The 27,522-nt window shown below is 42.7% G+C and overlaps 1 protein-coding gene across 1 annotated transcript; it reads right to left on the reverse strand.

The window, feature by feature from the left end:
* Positions 1–1,771: 1,771 nt before the first annotated feature.
* Positions 1,772–26,304, reverse strand: LOC139534056 (death domain-containing protein CRADD-like). Its single transcript, XM_071332728.1, has 2 exons — positions 25,840–26,304; positions 1,772–3,745 (listed from the first exon to the last, which is right to left on the reverse strand). The coding sequence occupies exons 1-2, from the start codon at positions 26,144–26,146 to the stop codon at positions 3,450–3,452; spliced, it is 603 nt and encodes a 200-aa protein (XP_071188829.1). The 5' UTR covers positions 26,147–26,304; the 3' UTR covers positions 1,772–3,449.
* Between the last annotated feature and the right edge of the window lie 1,218 nt (positions 26,305–27,522).

Consider the following 27,522-nt stretch of genomic DNA (forward strand, 5'->3'; position numbering starts at 1 on the left):
AAACACAACTAGTCAAAATGTTTTCATCTGATTAGGTTACTTCAAAAGTCTTATGTAGGCTACCTGCTCACGTTCATCCACTCCACTCAAATATAATTCCAGCTTCCAAACTGCACAACGGCCATTCGATTAATCGGTTACAAAACACCAACAAGTTTAATGACATTCGGAGACTGTCAAACCAAGCCTTTAATACTGAGTAGGGAGGGATGCATTTTCTGTTGGTCGAGAATGACATACTCGATTGTGGGATTGACATACTTGATTGTGATGTTGAAAACGCAAACCATAATGAGAGTTCAAAGTCGGTAATTGGTATGCAGTTATGCATTGCTTATTGGTTGTGTGGTGCATTGGCACATAAACCTGCTGGTGGAAAATGTGTTGTATTCATTATATAAATATAGCCGATGGTTGTCTGCAGCTGGCTGTAGTAATGTAATGATACAGGCAGGGAGAGTGAGCTAGTCCGTGGTGATCGGCGAACCCTCAACCTTCTGTCCTGTTAGCCCTGTGTGGCATCAACAGTCTCAAAAAAAACATGCTGAAATGGTAAAGTCGATACCCACAATTATAAACTCAGGGTTGCTACAATTGTTATTTATGGTGGTATTATTTTAGAGTACATTTTATGAGGGGGGGGGGGGGGGGGGTAAGCATTTTTTTTTTTTTTTTACAGTACCTTTCACATACTGTATGGGCGACAACACTCCTCACAAAGGCACTAAAGACAAAATTGTAGTAACCTGTTCATGCTGCTTTGTGACAACAGCAGCCAAAACAGCTTCCATTATTCAACACTCCCATCTAACAACTCCCCCGCAGAGAGTTACTCAACATCCCTCCTCCTGTTCGGTCTAAACTGACAAAAAAGTCAAAGGCAAAATGCTTGGCTGGAGTGATGTCAGTGTGCAGCGTTCCGAAGAGCATCCTGGAAAGTCTTAGACACAGTTGATCCCTGGCCTGGAACGCCCTTGGATAGGTCAGAGTTCACCGTGGCTTTGTCTCAACCAACCAGGAGAGGGATTTACGCTCAGGCCATGTGGTTCATGGCCTGTGATCCTCTCAGGGGTCGTGATGGTGTCAGCGGACAGGCTGAGAGGGGTCTCTGACCTTTTCCTCCAAAGCCACCACTCACCAACCAGACCAACAGATAGCGGAGACTGTGAAAGAGAAAGGGATGGTGAAAAAGATGGGGGTTGGATGTAGATATCTCAAGAGAAGGACTGCCACACAACTGGGTTGTAGTCATTAGGGCACACCGAAAAACAAGTATTTATTATTGGATAAGTTCAGGGGAGGTAGTCCCTCCCACTTTCAGTCTGATGCCTAATAAATACAAAGGCAGAGGTAGGTAGTCTTTCCTCTCCCCCTCTAACCTTGCCCAGTGACTAGTGTTTTGTATAAAGTCACAGAGTACATCAAGTTTGATTGATTAGACTGCTGCCTAGCTGCAGTCACTGCACCCTACCTGTGCTAGCCTAGTTTCCCTGGCTCTGTGTTTCCGGGCCAGCCCAGTCAATCCACAAAAACAGATGTGTAAAAATCCCTGCAGCGAGGTGTGTACGTATGCGTGTCCCCTAGTTCTACGTCAAAGCTTTCCCAGGAACACTGTGGCTTTTCATTCACACAAAAAATGTCAACTCTAACTGACACTCACTTTGTGCATGTGGCTGTGCTATCAATTACCTTAAGCCTATCATAAATGATCCTATTAAGAATTATACTAGCATTGGCCCGAGGTGCAGACAGAACTCACACGTCGTGCATGTCAGAGAAGAACGGGTTCTTAAACTGTTCTTACATTTACTTAGAGTGGTTAGAGAATTTGTTTGGCATTAACCTTGTGGTCATGAACAGCAAGACACATGCAGACGAAACAGTATGGCTTTTGTTTTTACAACTGTAAACATTTGGAAATGAAACATCTTGTAAAATGGCCCTACATTAACAAATGGCAACATGACATCAAGACCCATAAAGCACTACATAAAGAGGCAGTCACAGACAAATGTACAATCATTGTATGCCATTTGAAGAGAAAAACCCCCATTCCAGTTCCACCTTAAAAAAAAGGTGGACAAATATAGAATGCTTTTTCAAGGCAAATCATAGGCAAAAAGTTCAAGAATATAGTTCATGTACAAACTCCTCTAATTTCAGCTCCACTTTTTAAAAAAACGTGGAAAAATCCTGGAGAGTGCTTGTTGGGCATGCAGCCTTGACCTTGTTGAGGCGTTTCCGTTTTCTAAAAACTGAGTGCAGCGGTGCTTAACTATTGTTGCTAGCCATAAATGTCGCCGATTCATTGTGACGTAATGCTACAACAATATGTTGTGAAAATAAGACTAGATGTTATGTAATTCCATGTCCACTTACTGGACATGAAAGAAGGAAAATTCTATCAGTGAATTTGTTTTCCACAGAGAGTGAATGTCGCAATGCCATCGTGTTTGTTGACTTTTCAGGGTCTGAGTCACTGAGTAAAGGGGCGTTTTTAGGAGTGTGTGTTTGTGTGTAGGCCTGCGTGTTTTCGAAATTGGCTTATTCTAATCTTACAGTAACAAATCAGTGTCCTCTGTCCTCCAGTCTGGCGTCAATCACTATCAACGATCACTATCAACAGATACGAGAACAATTCATAACACTCACACCATCAACCAGAAAGAGTTGCCCGAATAAAACACTGTAAATCATGTGTATTACAGAACGAGAAAACATAAATATGCTCAGCATTGTGTTAAATACCCTTAACTGAATATTAACTTTATTCATCTTAAATTTCCCCATTTCAACATACACAAACAGGGCCAGGCCAATGACACATCTCGCTCAGGGTTTCCGTTAGCCGGTAATAGACGGCTTTTGGACTATAAAAAAAATAGAAAAGCTGATGAATAAAAAAAAATTGGCCCTGGCCAATTGTCCTGGAAAAGAAAAAATCTCATTGCGAAATAATGCTTTTTAGCCTCTTCATTGATGGAAATACATTTGACTGGTTATATTTATCGTTCTATAGGTTATTTTTAAATTGGCATCCCACTCTATCATCCCACAACTGTCCCAGAGTCGGTTGGAATAGACTATCTCTCAACAAGCTGACCAATAGAATAGGTCAACTTTTGTACTATGGGGGATAGTAGATTGACAGGCTAGTGATTTTGCTGTTAGTTACTTGTCTTGCTGGCTGAGGAAAAGTAAACTGTAGACAGTTATTCTATCTTCATTGTTGCATATTCTGTTACTATGAATTACCATAATCTAGATGTGATTTGTCATTCTGAGCACGATGGGTGGACACTCTAATCAGGTTATGCACCCAATGCACATGGGACCGGCAGATTACACAAATGTCTGGTCACATTTTCCTAACGGAAACCCTGGTCTGGCTGAGCTAACGGCTGTCATCCATTTAGGATTTCACCCACGATCCATAGTGTCCTCTCCCCTCACTGGAACACCTCGTCCAGGGTAGAGGGGTGGACGTCAGTGGACTGCAGGCTCTGGAGCAGCCTGTGGACTGTAGCGCTCCTCCCCTGGCGCTGCCTCCACTGGATCAGCCCTGCTAGCACCTGCCCGTGCAAGCTCAGAGGGTGGTCGGCACGGCAACGGTACAGCGCCTCCGTGGAGAGGCCCAGGTCGAGGAGAACCGACTCCCACTCCGATCCGAGACGGGATGCCAGCCGGGACAACTGTCTGTCGGCCGGGACTGCTCGGAGCGTCACCTCTGGAATGTTCCACTCATCTTTGGAAGGGAAGGAGGGAAAGGTGGTGGGTATGCATGAAAAGAGGGAAACGCAGAGAAGAGATGGGAGGAGGAGAGGTGGAGTAAGGAAAAGGTGAAGGGAGAGATGGGTGGAGAGAGAGACAGTATCAATTTCCATTTAAGAAAAACATGTCGCTGATTCATTGTGATGTAATGCTACAACAATTTGTTGTGAAAATAAGACTAGACGTTATGTAATTCCGTGTCCATTTATTGGACATGAAAGGAGGAGGAAAAATACTTCCACAGAGAGTGAACGTCACAATGCCATCGTGTTTGTTTACTTTTCAGGGTCTGAGTGACGGAGAAAAGGCGTGTTTTTAGGAGTGTGTGTAGGCCTGCATGCTTTCGAAATCAGCTTGTCTGATAATGACCTCCGTTTAGGAGAGAGGGAACGAGAGTGAGATAGGCCTAGAAAACAGAGCGATATAGTGAGATATTGTGGTGTTTTTTTTTTTTTTTTATCTGAACGTGTTACATAACAGAGGTGGGCAGACCAGGAACACTGTTCCTGGAAACCACTTTTTATAATAGAGTCAGACCAAAACCACATCAAATACCAGGTCATCGTCCTCTGGCTGAGAGGAGGTGGGGAGATGGAGAGCAGAGCAGGCAGGTTTTCAAGTATATTTTCAATTGTCCTCCAGTTCTATAGACCTAGGCTACACACTTCCCCCACCCCCTTTAAATTTCTCTCTCCCTCTTCTTTCAACACCAATCTTCTCTCCACAATATCCATCTATCACAAATCAGATTTCCATCCAATATTTTTATGCGAGTAAAGTACATGTCGGGGGAAAAAATGCCACGACAGGCCTGATGAATACAGCAAATGTCGGTACACTTTCCAAATGTCGACAAAACAAAATACGCTAGACAAGGTGGGATCATTTTGTGTCTAAAATTAATTATGTGAGAAACGGTGATGGAAACACATTTGCACGCAAATATTGATATAATAGCCCTCATATCGAAGTAAACTTGGAGTGACGTGGTATGTTCTGTGGTCCTCCCACTACAACTCAGGAAAGCCTACAGTTCATTAGGCTACAGATGAAATAAGTGATGAACTTCACAGGGTGGTGAAAGTGCACAGAGATGATCTTGATGGTCCTGTCCAATAAATATCTAGGGTCTTATTCTGGTGACATGATTATCGATGCTTGGCTGCCGTTTAACAAATAAAATAATCTCATCATGTAGGCTGGCCTGCCCACACTGTATCTGAGAGCTGTTGACTAGAGCACACTTGCCAAAACCAGAATGTTCACATTAGCTTATTGTGCCATATCCATTGGAGTTGAAAACCAATTTAACTTGTATTTTTTTATTTGTCATATGGGAATTTAACCGCAATTTTTTTTTTATGTGCACTGGGCTATGTCATCACGCACAACCTATGTGCACTGGGCTATGTCATCACGCACAACCTATGTGCACTGGGCTATGTCATCACGCACAACCTATGTGCACTGGGCTATGTCATCACGCACAACCTATGTGCACTGGGCTATGTCATCACGCACAACCTATGTGCACTGGGCTATGTCATCACACACAACCTTTTATCTGCTGGAAACAAGTCAAATCAAGTCAATCTGCTGGGAAAATGTGCATATTGTTTTTTTATGCAGATTTAAGAATATTTGCTTGGAAAGAACCGTTTTGAATATCCATTACCAATCTCTCTCCCCCTCTGGCCGAACGGAATGGGATATCGTCTATGTGGCTTGTGCGCCGCAGTCGCCTCGCCTCAAAATACAGCCAGTTGTTTGTCACCTATGGATGGTCTTCTTGCACAGCCGGTAAGGGGCTGAGGGTAGTAGAGCAACTGTCCTTAGAGAGGGTATCAAAAGGGTGCACACATGGAGGTGACAGGGTTTGCATGGTAAACAAACATGCTTTGGGGACAGCTGTATATCATGCATTGTATGTATAGAGCAGGTCAAGGTCCAGCCACGTTACGTTCAGTTCAGCAGGTATGGTGGAACCAAGGACACAGATGGATGTGGGGCTGTTATGAGACGGTATAAGGAGGTGTACGGTCAGTGAGTTCGGGGGCAGTATGGCGAGTAAATAGCCTAACAGTGGTCTCTCCTCTGCACCCTATTCCCCAGCTCTCATCCCTGTTTAGGCCTATAACCCCAATGCCCTCCCTCCCGTTAGTCCCTCTGCCTCACTCCCCAATCACACTCTCCTTCCCTTCCACAATTCAATCTATCCTCCGTGCCTCCCTCTCTAGTTTAAGGTAATCTTTCACTCTCATCCCTCTCCCTCCACTCGGTGCTGATAGTGCCATTTGCTCTCTTGACCCCTCAGACAAAAGAGATCACTGTGCCAGCCTGTGTCACTGCACTCCGAGCCCCCATACAAGACAGAGGATTTCATAACCCTGCCCAACTCATCACAGAGTACGCATGTACACACACACACACAGGTAAAAGGGATTTTCCAGGTGAATAAAAGAAGTAACATAAAGTAAATCAATGTGGTTTAATACAAGTTGCAACAGGGAGACACCTCCAGCACAGAAGCAGAGAAGCAGGCCCTTATATTCTCGTCTCACAGCACCAATGTTCTGTAAAAAAAACAGCTGAGAGGCTTGTAGGAAGTCACAACATCAGCTGCTACAGAATCACACTGTCCCAGAATATAATAAGAATCAGTGTCCTCGGTCCTTGTACCACCAGTCTGGCGTCAATCACTCTCAGACATGAACAATCCATAACATTCAGTATCAAGTCTAGTGACCATCAACTAGTACACAAATGAGTGTCCCAAATAAAACACTGGAAATCATGTGTATTACACTAAAGGAAAACATAAATGATAAGCATTGTGTTCATTTTATTAATCAGACCCCCCCCCCAACCCACACACACGCAGCCCAGCGCGTGTAAACACACACACAGGGCCAGGCCTGTGACACGTCTGGCGAACTAATGGTTGTCATCCAATTAATGGACAGTTGAGAACGCACTGAGGCGCGATGAGGCCAACACAAACGCCCCCCCCTTCCCCTATTGAAATGATATGGGCAAGCAGCTCAGAGGGACAATTAGGATTTCATCCACGCCATCATCCGCTTTGGGAATCCAACATACTAAGAGAAAAAAATAGAGTTTGAGCTAATACTGGGAGACGTGAGGGGGGGGGGGGGGGGAGTAATTGTGGGTGTCTAACTCCTATAAGCTGGAGGAGGGAGTTCCGTGTCCAAAAGGTCACGAGAGGTCATGTGTCGAGTTCCCAAAAGAGTGGCTGACAGAGAACTGCCAAACATGACACTGCCGGTCACTGATTCAAAGTTAATGAGAGTAGGCGCTCTAACGCTCCCGTGACATTGGTCATTCATTTATGATTGCATTGCACCTGATAGTGTGTGAGCCCACTTTCTTTTTCAAAGATCTTCCATTGGTCAACATTTCTTACTATTGAACAAGACGTATTATGGGATAGCTAGCAGCTGACACACTAGGCTAAGCAACTCAAACCTGGGTAACAACGCCCGGAAACACCCTTAACACAGTGTCATAAATAAACCCCCCACAGAGACAGTAGGACTCTGAAGTACATCATGTCCCCTAATGCATGCCAAGAACGGTTCGGCCCAACCAAGCCAGGCCTTCATCTGTTCGCTAACAAAGGGGACACACACACACAGAAACTCAGAGGGAGGGCACACGGGGGGAGAGTGACAGGGCTGTGTGAGAGTAAACAAATCCTTTTTCCTTGAAAACCCATTTGCTGAAAGGCGCATAGGCTAACAGTTAAGATGCTGGGAGGTTTTGAGAAATAGGCCTTCACTGGAGAGACTAGGTCGAGAGAAAGAGAGAGACTAGGTCGAGAGAAAGAGAGAGAGACTAGGTCGAGAGAAAGAGAGAGAGACTAGGTCGAGAGAAAGAGAGAGAGACTAGGTCGAGAGAAAGAGAGAGAGACTAGGTCGAGAGAAAGAGAGAGAGACTAGGTCGAGAGAAAGAGAGAGACTAGGTCGAGAGAAAGAGAGAGACTAGGTCGAGAGAAAGAGAGAGACTAGGTCGAGAGAAAGAGAGAGACTAGGTCGAGAGAAAGAGAGAGAGACTAGGTCGAGAGAAAGAGAGAGAGACTAGGTCGAGAGAAAGAGAGAGAGACTAGGTCGAGAGAAAGAGAGAGACTAGGTCGAGAGAAAGAGAGAGACTAGGTCGAGAGAAAGAGAGAGACTAGGTCGAGAGAAAGAGAGAGACTAGGTCGAGAGAAAGAGAGAGACTAGGTCGAGAGAAAGAGAGAGACTAGGTCGAGAGAAAGAGAGAGACTAGGTCGAGAGAAAGAGAGAGACTAGGTCGAGAGAAAGAGAGAGACTAGGTCGAGAGAAAGAGAGAGACTAGGTCGAGAGAAAGAGAGAGACTAGGTCGAGAGAAAGGGAGACTAGGTCGAGAGAAAGAGAGAGACTAGGTCGAGAGAAAGAGAGAGACTAGGTCGAGAGAAAGAGAGAGACTAGGTCGAGAGAAAGAGAGAGACTAGGTCGAGAGAAAGAGAGAGACTAGGTCGAGAGAAAGAGAGAGACTAGGTCGAGAGAAAGAGAGAGACTAGGTCGAGAGAAAGACTAGGTCGAGAGAAAGAGAGAGACTAGGTCGAGAGAAAGAGAGAGAGACTAGGTCGAGAGAAAGAGAGAGACTAGGTCGAGAGAAAGCGAGAGACTAGGTCGAGAGAAAGAGAGAGACTAGGTCGAGAGAAAGCGAGAGACTAGGTCGAGAGAAAGAGAGAGACTAGGTCGAGAGAAAGAGAGAGACTAGGTCGAGAGAAAGAGAGAGACTAGGTCGAGAGAAAGAGAGAGACTAGGTCGAGAGAAAGAGAGAGACTAGGTCGAGAGAAAGAGAGAGACTAGGTCGAGAGAAAGAGAGAGACTAGGTCGAGAGAAAGAGAGAGACTAGGTCGAGACAAAGAGAGAGACTAGGTCGAGAGAAAGAGAGAGACTAGGTCGAGAGAAAGAGAGAGACTAGGTCGAGAGAAAGAGAGAGACTAGGTCGAGAGAAAGAGAGAGACTAGGTCGAGAGAAAGAGAGAGACTAGGTCGAGAGAAAGGGAGACTAGGTCGAGAGAAAGAGAGAGACTAGGTCGAGAGAAAGAGAGAGACTAGGTCGAGAGAAAGGGAGACTAGGTCGAGAGAAAGGGAGACTAGGTCGAGAGAAAGAGAGAGACTAGGTCGAGAGAAAGAGAGAGACTAGGTCGAGAGAAAGAGAGAGACTAGGTCGAGAGAAAGAGAGAGACTAGGTCGAGAGAAAGAGAGAGACTAGGTCGAGAGAAAGAGAGAGACTAGGTCGAGAGAAAGAGAGAGACTAGGTCGAGAGAAAGAGAGAGACTAGGTCGAGAGAAAGAGAGAGACTAGGTCGAGAGAAAGAGAGAGACTAGGTCGAGAGAAAGAGAGAGACTAGGTCGAGAGAAAGAGAGAGAGTAGGTCGAGAGAAAGAGAGAGAGTAGGTCGAGAGAAAGAGAGAGAGTAGGTCGAGAGAAAGAGAGAGAGTAGGTCGAGAGAAAGAGAGAGAGTAGGTCGAGAGAAAGAGAGAGACTAGGTCGAGAGAAAGAGAGAGACTAGGTCGAGAGAAAGAGAGAGACTAGGTCGAGAGAAAGAGAGAGACTAGGTCGAGAGAAAGAGAGAGACTAGGTCGAGAGAAAGAGAGAGACTAGGTCGAGAGAAAGAGAGAGACTAGGTCGAGAGAAAGAGAGAGAGTAGGTCGAGAGAAAGAGAGAGACTAGGTCGAGAGAAAGAGAGAGACTAGGTCGAGAGAAAGAGAGAGACTAGGTCGAGAGAAAGAGAGAGACTAGGTCGAGAGAAAGAGAGAGACTAGGTCGAGAGAAAGAGAGAGACTAGGTTGAGAGAAAGAGAGAGAGTAGGTCGAGAGAAAGAGAGAGACTAGGTCGAGAGAAAGAGAGAGAGTAGGTCGAGAGAAAGAGAGAGACTAGGTCGAGAGAAAGAGAGAGAGTAGGTCGAGAGAAAGAGAGAGACTAGGTCGAGAGAAAGAGAGAGAGTAGGTCGAGAGAAAGAGAGAGAGTAGGTCGAGAGAAAGGGAGCGCGCGAGAGAGATTGTAGCCAAATAAGGAGCTGTGGGAGAAAAAATTAACTGACGAAACGGAATACTTTCCTAGGAATCGCCTCTTTATGAGAAAAGCAGGCGTCCAATCTTACCTTCTCTCTCTCTCACACTGATGAGGAGGGGGGGGGGGGGGGGAGTCTCTCTCTCTCTCTCTCTCTCTCTCTCTCTCTCTCTCTCTCAGGAGGAGGAGGAGGGGGGCAGGGCATGCTAACATGTAACTGAAATAAACCAGAGTATTTAGAAGTGTATGAGGCCATTGGACAGTAGTCCCGGTAGGTAAGGGGTGTGTAGCGATGCCTAGTTTATTCTACATAGTAAAAACCGAAAGAAACCAACATCACCATGCTGTATCCATATTTTAATAACCAACTCATTCAGATCCATTCGTCTAAGTTCAAACAGTTCCATTCATTTTTGCTCAATTCCATTTTTATCTCAGTTATTAGCGCTTACACTGCAACGTAATAACGAAGGGATGAACGATGACTAAAAGCCTGAACCCAAACCCTGAGTAGGCAAAGAAAACAATCCAAAAAGGTACAGGACTCTGGCCAAACTACCTTGTTCATGGCTAAACAGACCGACAGAGACAAAGTGAGTGGGAGTAATGTGTGTGTGTGTGTGTGTGTGTGTAACCCCTGTGTGGAGGCCTAAAATAATCATGATTTTTCTCCTCTTGCTCCGAGGGGCTTTTTCCAGGAAAGTTTCCTGTGTCCTCATGGGACTCTGATGTCTTGTCAGGACACAAATGTTTGGTTCTGCCTTTTTAAAAATGTTTTTAACTTGAGGACTTAAAATGACTTGATGGAAGCCAGTGTAGCTGTGTTGCCAGTTGGGCACAGTCGGCCATTTAAACTAGCCGTACAAGCAGCTTCTTAAAACAATTCAGCACAATGTACTGTATGCTTGTACCAACCACATTTAAACGTAGCCTCCACAATAATGAATGTTATATTTTTTAGAAACCATTTAAGCTGGTCCTGGCTCGGGCTGTTGTGGTGACCGTATTACCGCCACATTGGCAGTCATGAGTCATCATGACCGCAGTGACATTTCCATAATTCATTGAGTGACACTACCTTCAGCTAAACAGAATCTCTCACCACCCTGCATTTCCATCTCCTCCTCTCTCCTTTATTCCCATCTTGAGCACAGCAGTTCCTTGAAGTATGTTTCGCTGCGAAAACATCTTACTATTGATGTTCCCGAACAGATTTAAGCACTGGGTAGCTGCAGGAACAAGGTTGGAGAGCCCATGACAAACAGAGTTTGGGCGGAATTTCACCCGTTGGGCAGCGAGAGCATGCTCCTCAAACAGTGGTTGGTGTGTGGAGTGAAATAAATGTTTTATATTGATTTCTCAGCTGCTCATATTAAGCACATGCGCTGCTATAAAACTGATGTAGCAAACAAAATGGACCGGCCGGAAAGCGCAGGGCCTCCATTTACTATTTGAGTGCATACAGATGACATTTTTTCACCTGCCCTGGTTTCTGTTCCTGCCCATTTCATAAATGGGCCATTCTAAATCTAAATTCATTTGACATTAGTAAAGACAAGATTAAATTGACAATAGTCTGATGGGTGAAAATATGATCACTTGAGAGAACAGCTGTGCAGCCTGAGGCAAGAGGCTCTGATTTCTAAGACTTTAAGGTTTGTATCATTCACAACTAAAGTTGCCAAATAACTCTGAATCTAGCAAATACGATCTGTTTCAAATGATCACTTTTTTGCTAGTTACTTTAATAAAATATATATATTTTTAACCCTTTTCCTCCCCAATTTCATGATATTCAAAATTGGTACTTACAGTCTTGTCCCATCGCTGCAACTCCCCTATGGACTCGGGAGAGGCGAAGGTCGAGAGCCATGCCTCCTCCGAAACACGACCCTGCCACGTCGCACTGCTTCTTGACACACTGCTCGCATAACCCAGAAGCCAGCCGCACCAACGTGTCAGAGGAAACACCGTACAACTGGCTACCGTGTCAGCGTGCACTGCACCCAGCCCGCCACAGGAGTCGCTAGTGAGTGATGGGACAAGGACATCCCGGCCGGCAAAACCCTCCCCTAACCGAGATGACGCTGGGCCAACTGTGCGCTGCCAAATGGGTCTCCCGGTCACAGCCTGCTGCGACACAGCCCGGGATCGAACATAGGTCTGTAGTGACACCTCAAACACTGCGATGCTGTGCCTTAGACCGCTGGGCCACTCGGGAGGCCAAATGATCACTATTACACTCAACATAGGGAAAGGGGGATACCTAGTCAGTTGTACAACTGAATGCATTCAACTGAAATATGTCTTCTGCATTTAACCCAACCCCTCTGAATCAGAGAGGTGCGGAGGGCTGCCTTAAATCGACGTCATCGGCACCCAGGGAACAGTGGGTCAACTGCCTTGCTAAGGGGCAGAACGACAGATTTTTACCTCGTCAGCTCGGGAATTCGATCCAGCAACCTTTCGGTTACTGGCCAAACGCTCCTACCCGCACCACAACCACTTCATATGCGCACTCGCTCTGTAATGAAAAAAAGATCCTTCCTATTTTATTCAACTCATTCTGTTCACCTGAAATACATTTTCTTCATTACATCATTTCTCTTTAGACCTGACTAAAAATAAATAATGGATTTATTGTGATGGTGTATATTAAACTGATTCAGACTTTTTTAAAATGTAGATGTACCAAAGGCAGCTTTTATGCGTGGAGGCCTGGCAACACTAAACCTGTTTATGTTAACTAACGGTCAATTAAACTTGAGACAGGAAGTCTTTTGCAGGACAATAACCGTCTGACAAAAATGTCATGACCGCCACAGCCCTAGTCCTGGCCGTGCGATTGGTCGCCTGGCTACCTCTGAGCGGAGCAGCCGGCCTCTGACTCTAATGCTTCACCGTTCAAACGGGAAGACACTCCTCCTGCCAAGATTCCTGGAAAGCAGACGGCAGGCACAACCCTTGGCAATGCACGGCCATGGAAAACAAGGCAGCAGCACACGGCACTCTCCCTCTCGGCCTGTCCCAGCATGAATTTACTGCTCTTTATCAGGACACACTATACAATGCCTTCCAAGTTTACAGCTTTAACTCACACTATCCCCTCCATGAGACAAATAGATACGCTCCTAAGAACAAGCTGCAATGAAGAATACAGTTAAGCTCTCACTTAATCATGCCCTGGCTAAACGTGCCAAATAGCCTAGATAAGATCCTTCTAAGAACAAGCTACAACGACTTAGCAAGAATATATTTTTTACTCTCACTATACAAAGCTCTAAACATGCCAAATAGATAAGTTCCTTCTACGAACACACTACAATCTGTTTGCTGGCCAGGGTTGTACCACTGTAGGTTGTCGTCTTGATAATTCGGTGTATGATATTAACATGTTTTCAACCCCACAGGAGTTTTTTTTTTTTTTAAATAGGACCATCTAGATTAGATAATGTTACCGACGGTCATATCTGATCACCATGGCAACAGGTGACTTTGTAACAGTGTGAGAAGAAACATTTTAGTCAAACATCTTCAAATCTGCTCCCATTTCAGCCATAGCCTCCTGTACATGATAGGGTAGGCAGCAAGGTTTCCGTTAGCCGGTAAATGCTGGCTTTTGGCCGATAAAAATAAATAAATGAAAAGCCGATAATGTTGCCGGCCAAATTGTCCGGGACAAGACAAAAAATCCCTTGCAAAATAATGCTTTTCATTCATTGTTGGAAATACCAGTCCATTTACCCCAACTTCAAAGTCAAATATACTAATAGGCTAATAAATCCTCAAGCTTCTTGGAAATTAGTGTCGAGAGTGTGTGCTTCTATTTTTACTCGGGCAAAAGACACAAGGTCCTCATAAGGGACTTCTGCTAAGTGTACCCTGACTGGATAAACATTTGTGAATGTGTTGATTATCCCCGTTTCCAGTATACCCGCCGAGAGGGGATTCTTTCTCCAAAACAAGAGTAAAGATTACCTCAATAAGGCGCCTTCAGAGGACAAAGTAACGAGGCTGATGCACATCGCAAGCTGCTCCAAGGAGTTGGACAGTGTTGACTTACCAACTGCAGCAGCTCACTTTGAGCAGGCCAAGGTTTGGCACAAATGCAAGTACATTTGAGGAAAATTGTGTTAGGCCGGCCCTATCCTTGCAGTTCTGCTGCCGCCCTAGGTAAGATCATCAAATGCCGCCCATGTGTCAAGTATAGTGTACAGATTTGGAATGTATTAATTAGAGGTCGACCGATTATGATTTTTCAACGCAGATACCGATACCGATTACTGGAGGACCAAAAAAAGCCGATGCCGAATAATCGGCCTATTTTTTTATTTTTTTTTGTAATAATGACAATTACAACAATACTGAATGAACAGTTATTTTAACTTAATATAATACATCAATAAAATCTATTTAGCCTCAAATAAATAATGAAACATGTTCAATTTGGTTTAAATAAGGCAAAAACAAAGTGTTGGAGAAGAAAGTAAAAGTGCAATATGTGCCATGTAAAGAAACTAACGTTTAACTTCCTTGCTCAGAACATGAGAACATATGAAAGCTGGTGGTTCCTTTTAACATGAGTCTTCAATATTCCCAGGTAAGAAGTTTTAGGTTGTAGTTATTATAGGAATTATAGGACTATTTCTCTCTATACCATTTGTATTTCATATACCTTTGACCATTGAATGTTCTTATAGGCACTTTAGTCAGTTTAGCCAGTGTAACAGTATAGCTTCCATCCCTCTCCTCGCCGCTACCTGGGCTCGAACCAGGAACACATCGACAACAGCCACCCTCGAAGCAGCGTTACCCATGCAGAGCAAGGGGAACAACTACTCCAAGTCTCAGAGCGAGTGACGTTTGAAACGCTATTAGCGCGCACCCCGCTAACTAGCTAGCTGGTTACACCAGCCTAATCTCGGGAGTTGATAGGCTTGAAGTCATAAACAGCACAATGCTTGAAGCATTGCGAAGAGCTGCTGGCAAAATGCACGAAAGTGCTGTTTGAATGAATGCTTACGAGCCTGCTGGTGCCTACCATCGCTCAGTCAGACTGCTCTATAAATCATAGACTTAATTATAAACATAATAACACACAGAAATATGAGCCTTAGGTCATTAATATGGTCGAATCCGGAAACTATCATCTCGAAAACAAAATGTTTATTCTTTCAGTGAAATACGGAACCGTTACGTATTTTATCTAACGGGTGGCATCCATAAGTCTAAATATTCCTGTTACATTGCACAACCTTCAATGATATGTCATAATTACGTAAAATTCTGGCAAATTAGTTCGCAATGAGCCAGGCGGCCCAAACTGTTGCATATACCCTGACTCTGCGTGCAATGAACGCAAGAGAAGTGACACAATTTCACCTGGTTAATATTGCCTGCTAACCTGGATTTCTTTGGATTTCTGCCTGCTAAATATGCAGGTTCAAAAGTATATACTTCTGTGTATTGATTTTAAGAAAGGCATTGATGTTTATGGTTAGGTACACGTTGGAGCAACGACAGTCCTTTTTCGCAAATGCGCACTGCATCGATTATATGCAACGCAGGACACGCTAGATAAACTAGTAATATCATCAACCATGTGTAGTTATAACTAGTGATTATGATTGATTGATTGATTGTTTTTTATAAGATAAGTTTAATGCTAGCTAGCAACTTACCTTGGCTTCTTACTGCATTCGCGTAAAAGGCGGGCTCCTCGTGAGGCAGGTGGTTAGAGCGTTGGACTAGTTATCCGTAAGGTTGCAAGATTGAATCCCTGAGCTGACAAGGTAAAAATCTGTCGTTCTGCCCCTGAACAAGGCAGTTAACCCACCGTTCCTAGGCCGTCATTGAAAATAAGAATGTGTTCTTAACTGACTTGCCTAGTTAAATAAAGGTGTAAAAAAAATATATATATATATATATATATATATATATAAAAATTAAAATAAAACTATCGGCAAAATCGGCGTCCAAAATTACCGATTGTTATGAAAACTTGAAATCGGCCCTAATTAATCGGCCATTCCGATTAATCAGTCGACCTCTAGTATTGATAGACTATAATAATGACGTGCGTCATGTGCAATTGGTGCACTCCAGTTGAGGCTATTCAGTAGCACTTGGTAACAAAACATCGTTGCCAACTACTCACATCGGAGAGTTGCAATTACTAGGCAGCCAACTGCCGACATTAGGAAACAGTTGTTATCATTAAGCCACGTACACAGAGTATACCAAACACTAGGGACCAAGGTGTCAAAGGCGTTCCACAGGGATGCTGGCCCATGTTGACTCCAATGCTTCCCACAGTTGTGTCAAGTTGGCTGGATGTACTTTGGGTGGTGGACCATTCTTGATACACATGGGAAACTGTTGAGCGTGAAATATCCAGCAGCGTTCCATACCTCATTCAAAAGCACATACATCTTTTGTCTTGCCCATTCACCCTCTGAATGGCACACACAATCCATGTCTCAATTATCTCGAGACTTAAAAATCCTTCTTTAACCCGTCTCCCCTTCATCTACACTGATTCTAAGTGGATTTAACAAGTGACATCAATAAGGGATCATAGCTTTCACTTGGATTCTCCTGGTCTGTCTATGTCATGGAAAGAGCATGTTTTGTATACTCTGTGTATATCACACATGACATTAGTATTTTACCACGATATTTTTAATTATAATAATCATAACATTTATTATCATCATCCAGAAGCACTGTAAAAATAGATAATTTGAGCTTTGGAAACAAGTGCTTTCATAAATGCATGGCGTGGGCCTCATTTCACAGGAGCGTCGTAAAATAAGCGTTCTCTCAATGAACCAGTCTGAACTAATTCGATTGCCGGTTTTATAATTTCTGGACTTTGTTTATTAGGCCTAATTAAAATGTTCATGCCTAGGCTAAACTAAATGAGGCCTTGATTGTTAATGAAAACAGCTGTGTTTTGGTATTTATTCATTAAAATGTTAATGCAAATAGCCATCAGGACAGGTCTTTCGCAAGTTATATTATGCACATTTTGAAGTTGTGTTGTATTACTGTGTAGGTGACATGTTCTTCTTGGCTAAATGTTTTCTTTCTTTTAAACGATATACATTTATGATTAATAGCAGGGATGAAGATGCCAAAGCATATGTTTTATTTTCAATAAATCATGTTGGTATAAGAACATTGTTTATACTTTACACGCTAATTTCTATTCTGTTATGATTTACGATAAACAAAATTTAGATTTTGAGCACCTTGGCTGGACGCCCTAATGCGTTATGCACCCAACACATATGGATGACCGGTACATTTCTGGGATGTCCGGTAAATTAAAGTCTTGCCGGTCACGTTGTCCGGCGCCAAAGTTTCCTGACGGATACCCTGGTAGGCAGCTGGTCTAATTCTCCTGTCCTCCTGTTAGATGCTGTTCTGTGTAAAATATAGTCTACACAGCACTGGCTCTTTACAGGCAGTGCAGGAAGAGGTAAAGCTCTAACGAAATGTTAAGTCATGGTGAGAGGACATATTGTACCAGCATCTATCAAATCAGGTGCTGACAGGAATCCCTTACTGGTGGAGACCAGAAACCATGGTAACCTGTGAGCTGATTGAGGGATGCATGTTTTCTGTGTCACTCTGCATGAGTGGAGGAGCAGGAGGGAACAGGGAGTAACAGTATATGTTCCAAACAAATACAGTGGTGGCAATACAACTTATTTAAGACACCCGTGAGTGTGTACTGGGTAGCGAGTGAAACAGGGACGAGGTAAGGGTTATTGAAAAACAGATAATACCATCACATGGTATCCAAGGCAACCCACCAATGTCATCTGTTGCCATCATAACAGGAGCGGGGGAAGCGGGGGATAAAATCACAAAGCACATCCATACATTTATGTGAATTAGGCCAAATGATTCAGTGAGAGGTCTGTATAAAAGAATACATGAAATCCTTTTCAGGCTAAATTATCCTTTTCAGAACGCCAGACGCTCCCCCACTGTGTTCAATCAGGTAGAATAAAAGCCTTTAGAAAGTGAAGGCTCTCGTCCTCTCCTCCACCTGAAACACTCTTCTCGCACTCAGTTCCCTACGCTGCTGCTTCTAGGAAATCTGAGAGCAGATTCTTTTCTCTTTGTTTCCCCCTCCCTGTCCATCCCCCCACATCTATTTATTACAATCTGTACAGTGAGTGGGGGGGATCCAGCACAGGAGGGCGAGAGAGAGAAATAGAGAACAGACAAATGGCTTTGATTAAATATTTTTCCTAGAAAGGAGGATGCAGTGTGTGCCTGACCTCAGTGCTAGGGCTTCAAATGAAAACAGCTGTCAGGGAAACGAGGCCTTTGAGAAACTCGACACACTCACAACCTAGACAGTCCTAAAAACAGACTTTTCCCCTCGCCATTTCCCCTTTTCTGCACGGATACTGTACATTCACAATAAATATTAAAGCTTACAGTTATACTGTATATGCTTAGGCCTACATGTGTTCTACATCATCACATGTTGAAATGTCGAAATGTTTAGTATCTGCCAAAGAAAAAGTTAATTAGTTTGGTCCAAAAAATTCATACAAGAGTATAGATGGGCGATATGGCCCCCAAAAAACATCTCCATTTTTATATGTCGTATATGTACAGTGGGGAGAACAAGTATTTGATACACTGCCGATTTTGCAGGTTTTCCTACTTACAAAGCATGTAGAGGTCTGTAATTTTTATCATAGGTACACTTCAACTGTGAGAGACGGAATCTAAAACAAAATTCCAGAAAATCACATTGTATGATTTTTAAGTAATTAATTTGCATTTTATTGCATGACATAAGTATTTGATCACCTACCAACCAGTAAGAATTCCGGCTCTCACAGACCTGTTCGTTTTTCTTTAAGAAGCCCTCCTGTTCTCCACTCATTACCTGTATTAACTGCACCTGTTTGAACTCGTTACCTGTATAAAAGACACCTGTCCACACACTCAATCAAACAGACTCCAACCTCTCCACAATGGCCAAGACCAGAGAGCTGTGTAAGGACATCAGGGATAAAATTGTAGACCTGCACAAGGCTGGGATGGGCTACAGGACAATAGGCAAGCAGCTTGGTGAGAAGGCAACAACTGTTGGCGCAATTATTAGAAAATGGAAGAAGTTCAAGATGACTGTCAATCACCCTCGGTCTGGGGCTCCATGCAAGATATCACCTCGTGGGGCATCAATGATCATGAGGAAGGTGAGGGAGAGCTGGGACCACTGAAGAGAGCTGGGACCACAGTCTCAAAGAAAACCATTAGTAACACACTACACCGTCATGGATTAAAATCCTGCAGCGCACGCAAGGTCCCCCTGCTCAAGCCAGCGCATGTCCAGGCCCGTCTGAAGTTCGCCAATGACCATCTGGATGATCCAGAGGAAGAATGGGAGAAGGTCATGTGGTCTGATGAGACAAAAATAGAGCTTTTTGATCTAAACTCCACTCGCCGTGTTTGGAGGAAGAAGAAGGATGAGTACAACCCCAAGAACACCATCCCAACCGTGATGCATGGAGGTGGAAACATCATTCTTTGGGGATGCTTTTCCGCAAAGGGGACAGGACGACTGCACCGTATTGGGGGGAGGATGGATGGGGCCATGTATCGCGGGATCTTGGCCAACAACCTCCTTCCCTCAGTAAGAGCATTGTTGAAGATGGGTCGTGGCTGGGTCTTCCAGCATGACAACGACCCGAAACACACAGCCAGGGCAACTAAGGAGTGGCTCCGTAAGAAGCATCTCAAGGTCCTGGAGTGGCCTAGCCAGTCTCCAGACCTGAACCCAATAGAACATCTTTGGAGGGAGCTGAAAGTCCGTATTGCCCAGCGACAGCCCCGAAACCTGAAGGATCTGGAGAAGGTCTGTATGGAGGAGTAGGCCAAAATCCCTGCTGCAGTGTGTGCAAACCTGGTCAAGAACTACAGGAAACGTATGAGCTCTGTAATTGCAAACAAAAATTTCTGTACCAAATATTAAGTTCTGCTTTTCTGATGTATCAAATACTTATGTCATGCAATAAAATGCAAATGAATTACTTAAAAATCATACAATGTGATTTTCTGGATTTTTGTTTTAGATTCCGTCTCTCACAGTTGAAGTGTACCTATGATACAAATTACAGACCTCTATATGCTTTGTAAGTAGGAAAACCTGCAAAATCGGCAGTGTATCAAATACTTGTTCTCCCCACTGTATATGTCGATTTTGTAAATGATCTGGCTTAAATAAGCTTTGTTGCACAATTAAAAGCACAATTAAAAGATCAATACACTATTTCAAACTGTCAGGAATATTTAAATGAATTCAGTGCATGTGAAAGTATACCTAGGCTAACTATAAGCCTTCCACAACCATAAGACCCACTAATAACCTGCTTATAACCTGATTCTTTTTCAGGCTTTCATGAAAATTCCATTTTTGTAACAAATTTTTACCAGAACCATGCACATCCACTAATAATTTATTGTAGCAGGCATTATAAAAAAGTAACACTCTCTCAAGCACAAGCCCACGTGCTTTATACTTCCAAGTCGAGCCAACTTAAATCTATTTGCTTTCTAACAAGGTAGAAGAACATTTGAACTGTTATGAATACACCCTCTGGTCCGTCTCCAACTGTTTGAACAACACAGCCTGTTCACTTTGTTTAGATGTTGAAATCAAGTGTCTTACCTGGATAAGAATATGCTTATTTCTCAGAATGAGAATGAGATGCCAATTCCTTATGTAAATGTGTATTTTGCTCGTTGCACATTTATAAAAACAGTAGACAGCTAGCACATAAAAGTATGTGGCTAAAAAGCTCCTAGCGGTACATGGCACCACAATATCACACGCGGCAGAAACTGAACATACATTTCCCATAACATGTTCATTGATACTCTCGTTTTAGTAGGGTCTGCTCTGTTCTACATTTTGGTAGTTGAGACATAAAAAGGGTATCATTAGAAAGGTCATCTATTACAGTCAAATAATGTCAGATTTTCGGTGTCGATACGACCGATTCTGTTGGACCAAACCTCAAATGCAAAAAGCGAGTTTAAACTACTTGTTGTGAGAGAGGAATTCGTTATCTTTCGTATTTGTTGTGAGTGGCAGGGGGAGGGGCTTGGTGTCTGTGAGAGTGGGAAGGTACACAGTGCACACAGCATAGAAGGAGCCTAGACCAAAAAGACACAGAACGTTCATAAAAACAAACAAAAAATAAAAACCTAGATTCTTGTGATACAATTGTCCACGTCGCGCTAAAACAAATTCATTGTCATTGTCCACGTCGCGCATTGTCCACGTCGCGCTAAAACAAATTCAAATTAATTCGATACGTCGCCCAGCCCTACACAAAAGTAGTAGTGGCCCTCAGTCCTCTGATCCTCATTACTGATTGGATCAGTAGTCTGCATGCATTACAACACAGTCGACTAACGTCATACTAACGTCATTCATGTCAGTAGCTAGCTGCTACTGGAAACCACGTAGTTTAATTACATGAAATAGAATTTGGAATTTAAATAAATTCATTAACAGAATTGATAAATTCATGAATACTTGGGGATTCCAACAAGGCATGGAGAAAAAAAATAAAAAAATTACTGAATGAAACCTTGGTGTTTTGGTTGTATTGGTGGCCTTCAGATAAGGACATGCACGCCAGTGACCTCCAGGATGGTTTTATAATGAGTCTGACTTTTTATTCACAAAAAAGTTGCATGCGAGAGAAAAACATGAGGATCGATTTAATAAAACAGCTAGAGTCACCGCTTACATCACCGCTTGGTATGGCAACTGCTTGGCATCCTTTCGCAAGGAACTATAGGGTAGTGCGTATGGCCCAAGTACATCACTGGGGCTGAGCACCCTGCCACCCAGGACCTCTATACCAGGCTTTGTCAGAATCCCCTAAAAATTGTCAAAGACTCCAGCCATAGACTTCTCTCTGCTATCGCATGGAAAGCAGTATCGATGCATCAAGTCTGGAACCAACAGAACCCTGAAAGCTTCTACCCCCAAGACAGAAGACTGCTAAATAGTTAGTGCAAAAAAGGTCAATGCAGATTTAACTAACTTTGTGACTCATCACATATGCTACTGCTTCTGTTTATTATCTGTCACTTTATTACTATACTGAACAAAGATATAAAACACAACATGCAACAATTTCAACGATTTTACTGAGTTACAATTCATATAGGGAAATTAGTCAATTGAAATAAATTCATTAGGCCCCAATCGATGGATTTCACAAGACTGGACAGGGGCTGAGCCATGGGTGGGCATAGGCCCACCCAATCAGAATTAGTTTTTCCCCACAAAGGGCTTTAATATAGACGGAAATAGAGCTGCCCGGGTGACTGGTCTCAGACGATCCAGCAGGTGAAGAAGCCGGATGTGGAGGTCCTGGGCTGGCGTGGTTACACGTGGTCTGCGGTTGTAAGGCCGGTTGGACGTACTGCTAAATTCTCTAAAACGATGTTGGAGGCAGCTTATGGTAGAGAAATGGACATTCAATTATCTGGTAACAGCTATGGTGGAGATTCCTGCAGTCAGCATGCAAATTGCACACTCCCTCAAAACTTGAGACATCTGTGGCATTGTGTGTGTGACAAAACTGCACATTTTATAGTGGCCTTTTACTGTCTCCAGCACAAGGTGCACCGGTGTAATGATTGTGCTGTTTATTCAGCTTCTTGATATGTCACACCTGTCAGGTGGATGGATTATCTTGGCAAAGGAGAAATGCTCACTAACTGGGCTGTAAACAAATTTGTGCACAAAATTTGAGAGAAATAAGCTTTTTGTGCATATGGAACATTTTTGGGATCTTTTATTTCAGCTCACGAAACATTGGAACAACACTTTACATGTTGTGTTTATATTTTTGTTCAGTATAGTTATATTTATACATCTCATTGTTGGAAAGGAGCCTGTAAGTAGGCATACGAATTTCATTGTTAGTCTTAGGGCTGTGACGGTCTTGGAATTTTAGGTTAAGGTAATTGTCCAGGCCAATGTACATCGTCACCAACATAACAGTTCATGGGGGGGGGGGGGGGTTTAAAAAAGGGAGATGACAATTCTGTTTGTACTCTTGTTTACATGGATATGCATCTGAATAAAAACCTATTTGAAACAAGCCATTACACTTCGTTATTATGATTCAGGTTATTACGCATAAATATTAAACAAATTAAGAAATGCCAGGTTGGAGAGAAAGTCGTATTTTCGTATTGAAACGACATTTCATATTGACACAATAAAGATATGCTTACCGTGTCAGCTTTTCAGCATATAATTTCTTTAATACAGTCCTATTTCATTCAAACCAAGTCTGATGGATTCTCTCCCACTTTTCCAGAATTATTTACATAATGTCACAAACCCTGATGCTGCAGTCATTCAAAGGCCGTGGCATTGCCATTTTCTCTTCAAAGAGAAGACGCCGTAATGAGAGAACTAATATAGCCTAAGCTACTGAAAATCTGCTTTTTACAAGATTAAATCATGACAGGAGAATTTGATTGCTATTTACATTTTTAAATGTAACCTTTATTTAACTAGGCAAGTCAGTTATGAACAAATTGTTACTTACAATGACGGCCTACACCGGCAAAACCCAGACGACGCTGGGCCAAATGTGCGCCGCCCTATGGGACTCCCAATCACGGCCAGTTGTGATAAAGCCAGGATTCAAACCAGGGTGTCTGTAGTGACGCCTATTACACTGAGATGCAGTGCCTTAGACCGCTGCGCCACTCTATAGGCCTATATTAAAGAGATGGAGTCCAGACAGGCTACTTTAGGAAGCTTTCTGAATGGACAAATAGGCCTATAGAGAGAATCAGTCAACTCTCACATACACACCCCCGTAAAAGCACCTGTCAATCAAAGACAACAGCATGTGTCAGACGCAAGAGCAAATATTACTAATTTCATTAAAACTTTTTTTTAAAACGAGGCCTACCTTAGGCTTTCTGAAAGCAGGCTAATGAGTTGACAAGGAAAATATGAAGGGGACGAGCTATGCTATAGTATAAAGATGAAATTGACCATCATTAAAATAGAATCAAATCAACGACCATAGCCTATTTATCAGCGACAATGATTATCAAGGGGGAGTGTGTTGGAAAGATTTTTCAAATACTGTGAGGAACTATTATAATTTGAATGGATGTAAAAATAAATGTTTTATGTTTTTAAAGACTGAGAAGCCCAACTTTTTAGTGGTGGTGAGTTAAGACAATGGGCACCTTCCTACATTTGCAGGCCAGGTACTTCTTCTATACATGCTCAGGCGCACACGCTCCATCAAAATTAAGAGGACTGAGAAACCAGACATATGCTCATTGCTCACGTCGAGCACGTAACTGATGTTATGAAATAAACCCAAACGGGTTTCTCACAAGCGTAGCAGGTCGTGAACTATACAAACAATGCTTCCACTCCGAGAATGATATCGCTAAATGACGAATTAATACATGCATAAACAGAAATGAAGGTAACCAAATGATAGGGATTTAACAGTAAATCGCCTGTTTTACAAACAGTAGCCTACCAAAATGGCATTCATAAAAGTGCATTGGGGGCCCGACACTGTATAGCCTAGGCTACTAGTCTACTTTGTAGGAGGGCGGAAATTCGGCCAGGACCGGGCTTGATCAGCGTTGATTAGTCTATAAATTAAGAAAGGATTCCGTATCAAATTATACCATGCCAGGTTGGAGAGAATTGGCGCATTGTCCATTTGACACAACATGAGCGCATTATAGGCCTCAGACCCAGAACAACCTTGTCGACTTCAGACGAATCCAACCTTTTTTAAAGAATACCAATTTATTTACTTACTAGCAAGCAATGAAAATGTGCATTGTATAAAATAGTGCCATAGCCTATTGCGCTCTACACCCCCCTGCACATCTAACAGATTAGCTGCTGGAGCATCAAAGCACTGTTGGAAAGAGGAGATGTAGAAAGTTTAAAGAGTAACTTAGCTAAATAATTGCTCATAATTATCAGTGAAAACTGCTATTAGGTCAAATGTATCTACATGAAAATAAAATTAATAAAACTTTTTGGGGGTTTATCCTAAAATGAATGTGGGCCTATTTAAAACAGTCATTGTATTCAATTAGTGTCACAGCCCTAGTTAGTCTGTGACACTGTTTACAAAGCATGTGACGGATAAAAATGAGATTTGGAGCGACATTCAATTTCAAAGCTATTTTGTATAGTTTCTCAGAATACAATGGATTTCTACGTTTTTAAGAGTTTGAATTTCGGATGGATGCCATGTTGACACCAAACCAGAATGGTATTGTTATGGAATGTATGTGCAAAGAAGGAAAGCCACATTTTTTTGCGTACTATGCAGACATATTGCAGTTATTGTGCAGATATATTGCAGGGCAATAGGCATAAAACTGCCAACAAATGTTAGAACCATAGAATTATGGGAATTAAGGGACTTTTCCACCCACGCACTACGCCTTTGAAACTCCCTTCCTGACAATCTCAGGGATGGTCAACATGTTGGTGCATTTAAAACAGGCCTTTAAGACTAATCTCTATCGGCTGGCCTACCTTTCCTCCTATCTAATTATTGCTTTCTTTATATGGTTATATATTTGAACATTTCTGTTCTTTATATTATCAAGTTTACTTATTACTATTTTTTTTCTAATTGACCTTTTATTTTATACACTTTTAGATTATTCTTGTATAGTAAAAAGTTCATTATTACTATTAGTTATTTAGAGTAATTATATTTCTATGGTTACAACCATGTCCTACTACTCGAGTTCCTGCACGTCTTATAGAATATTAGCACTAAAGTATTGCAGAGTTCACATAAATATAAACAGTACCTACACTAAAAAATAAGTGCCAGCACTGGTTTGAACTTTTTACTGTACAAATGAAGAGCCACTGACAATCTAGCCTATAACGTTAGTTTGACGTCAAACACTTGGCATCAGACTCACCTGTTGGACTTTGCACAGGCACATTGGGTTGCTCCAAATCCTGGAGTAACTTGTCTCTCACCCAAGTGAACTCTTCCTCCAGGGAATTCAGAAATGTACCAAACGCCCGCGGACCTCGGGTGGGAAGGATATCCAGCAGTCTCAACGTCTTCTTCTTGTTGCTTATTTGGGACTGAATCTCGTCCACCTGGCTCTCTGTTAAAATGTTCTCCTGGTACAGGAATTGAACTATGGTGTCATCAATTAAAATTTGGTTGGACAGGTCCAGCCGGTGTTTCCTGAGTATTTCTTTGTGCCTCGGGTCCATAGTTGTTGTGAAATAACTAACTAGTCGTACCTAATGTCTATAAACATTTATTTCGTTAAACTAACCCGCCATATCCAATAATATTTATTGGCTAACGTTAGCCATCTTACGTTAGCTAGCCAGCTAGGTCGCCTTCATGTGATGTTTGGTTTGCTGCTAACGTTACGCTTCGAACACACCGACTGTGTCATTGCGTTTCGACACACCAGAAGTACATTCATTTCCAATGGAACGCTGCGTTTGCCTTGTAGCATTGCGTTGCAGAGGCTAGTGTAGTGCGTTGCGTGTGGTGAATACGTTCGATTTATCGAACGTATGCATCAAATTGTATGCGCAGACTTACTTGACAGAAAGTAGCAAAATGTGAATGTTTAATTTTTGTTGCACACATATCCAGTAAAAAAAAAAGTGGGATTACATAATAAAAACAGTTTGACTGGAGAATTTCTTTACATTTTTTATTCATTTAATTGCCAAGTATATTATTTATTCGATGACATCCACAAATTAATTGTGAGAGCCTATAATATAATTTCCCTCAAATGCAGTTTTGGAGCGAAATGCAATAATAAATAGTCAAGATAGCAGCGTAGGCTCTTTCAACAATGAGACCAACTTTGAGGAAGGTGGTCTTGATCACACTGTTGGGCTGGGACCAGCCCCGCCGAAAGCGCAGGTCTGTGTGGGTCCAGAGATGGTTCAAGTCCCGAAGCAGACTCCACCGTCTCATTCAAGAGCTTCGAATGTTTGGAGAGGAATTCCGAAGTTACTTTCGTCTGGACCGAAGCCAGTTCGATCACCTGCTCCAGATGGTTGGAGCCAGGATCGCCCGGATGGATACCAACTACCGGGAGTCCATCAGCCCAGTTGAACGCCTGGCGATTTGTCTCCGGTAAGCTACATTCTAGTACATTTTTAAAGCCTTTGATACCATCATTGATTGATACATTATTTTTATGTTCAACCTAGCTAGCTAAAGGGCTCTCTAGTTAATAGTCCCTATTTGATATCAGATGTACTTTTACAGAATGTTCATTAGGACTATAACTTTTCCCAAAGTTGGTTTATAATCCTTTTTTAATTATGCAATATTACCAAATGAAAATAAAGTTGAGGTGCCTTCTGCCCTGATGAAGGTAGGCTAGTCTTCTCCAGGACCCATTGTTGTTCAAGACAGTTACAGTCATTCATTACATTCTTATTGGACTCACATACTCTTAGAGAAAAATTGTCCTTCTGCTTTCCCCATAGGATAACCATTTTTGGTTCCAGGTACAACCCTTTGGGGAAAATGTTATACATGGAACCCAATAGGGTTCTACATGGAACCAAAAGGGGTACTACCTGGAACCAAAAAGGGATCTCCTATGGGGACA

The sequence above is a fragment of the Salvelinus alpinus genome, chromosome 11, assembly GCF_045679555.1.
Source record: "Salvelinus alpinus chromosome 11, SLU_Salpinus.1, whole genome shotgun sequence".
NCBI classification, from domain to species: Eukaryota; Metazoa; Chordata; class Actinopteri; order Salmoniformes; family Salmonidae; genus Salvelinus; species Salvelinus alpinus.

Excerpts from the sequence above, each read along its gene's own strand:
- LOC139534056 (XM_071332728.1), bottom strand. The coding sequence starts at position 26,146 with ATGGACCCGAGGCACAAAGAAATACTCAGGAAACACCGGCTGGACCTG. Across the intron at positions 3,746-25,839 it reads GCCTGTGCAAAGTCCAACAG|ATGAGTGGAACATTCCAGAG; the intron begins GTGAGTCTGATG and ends TCCCTTCCAAAG.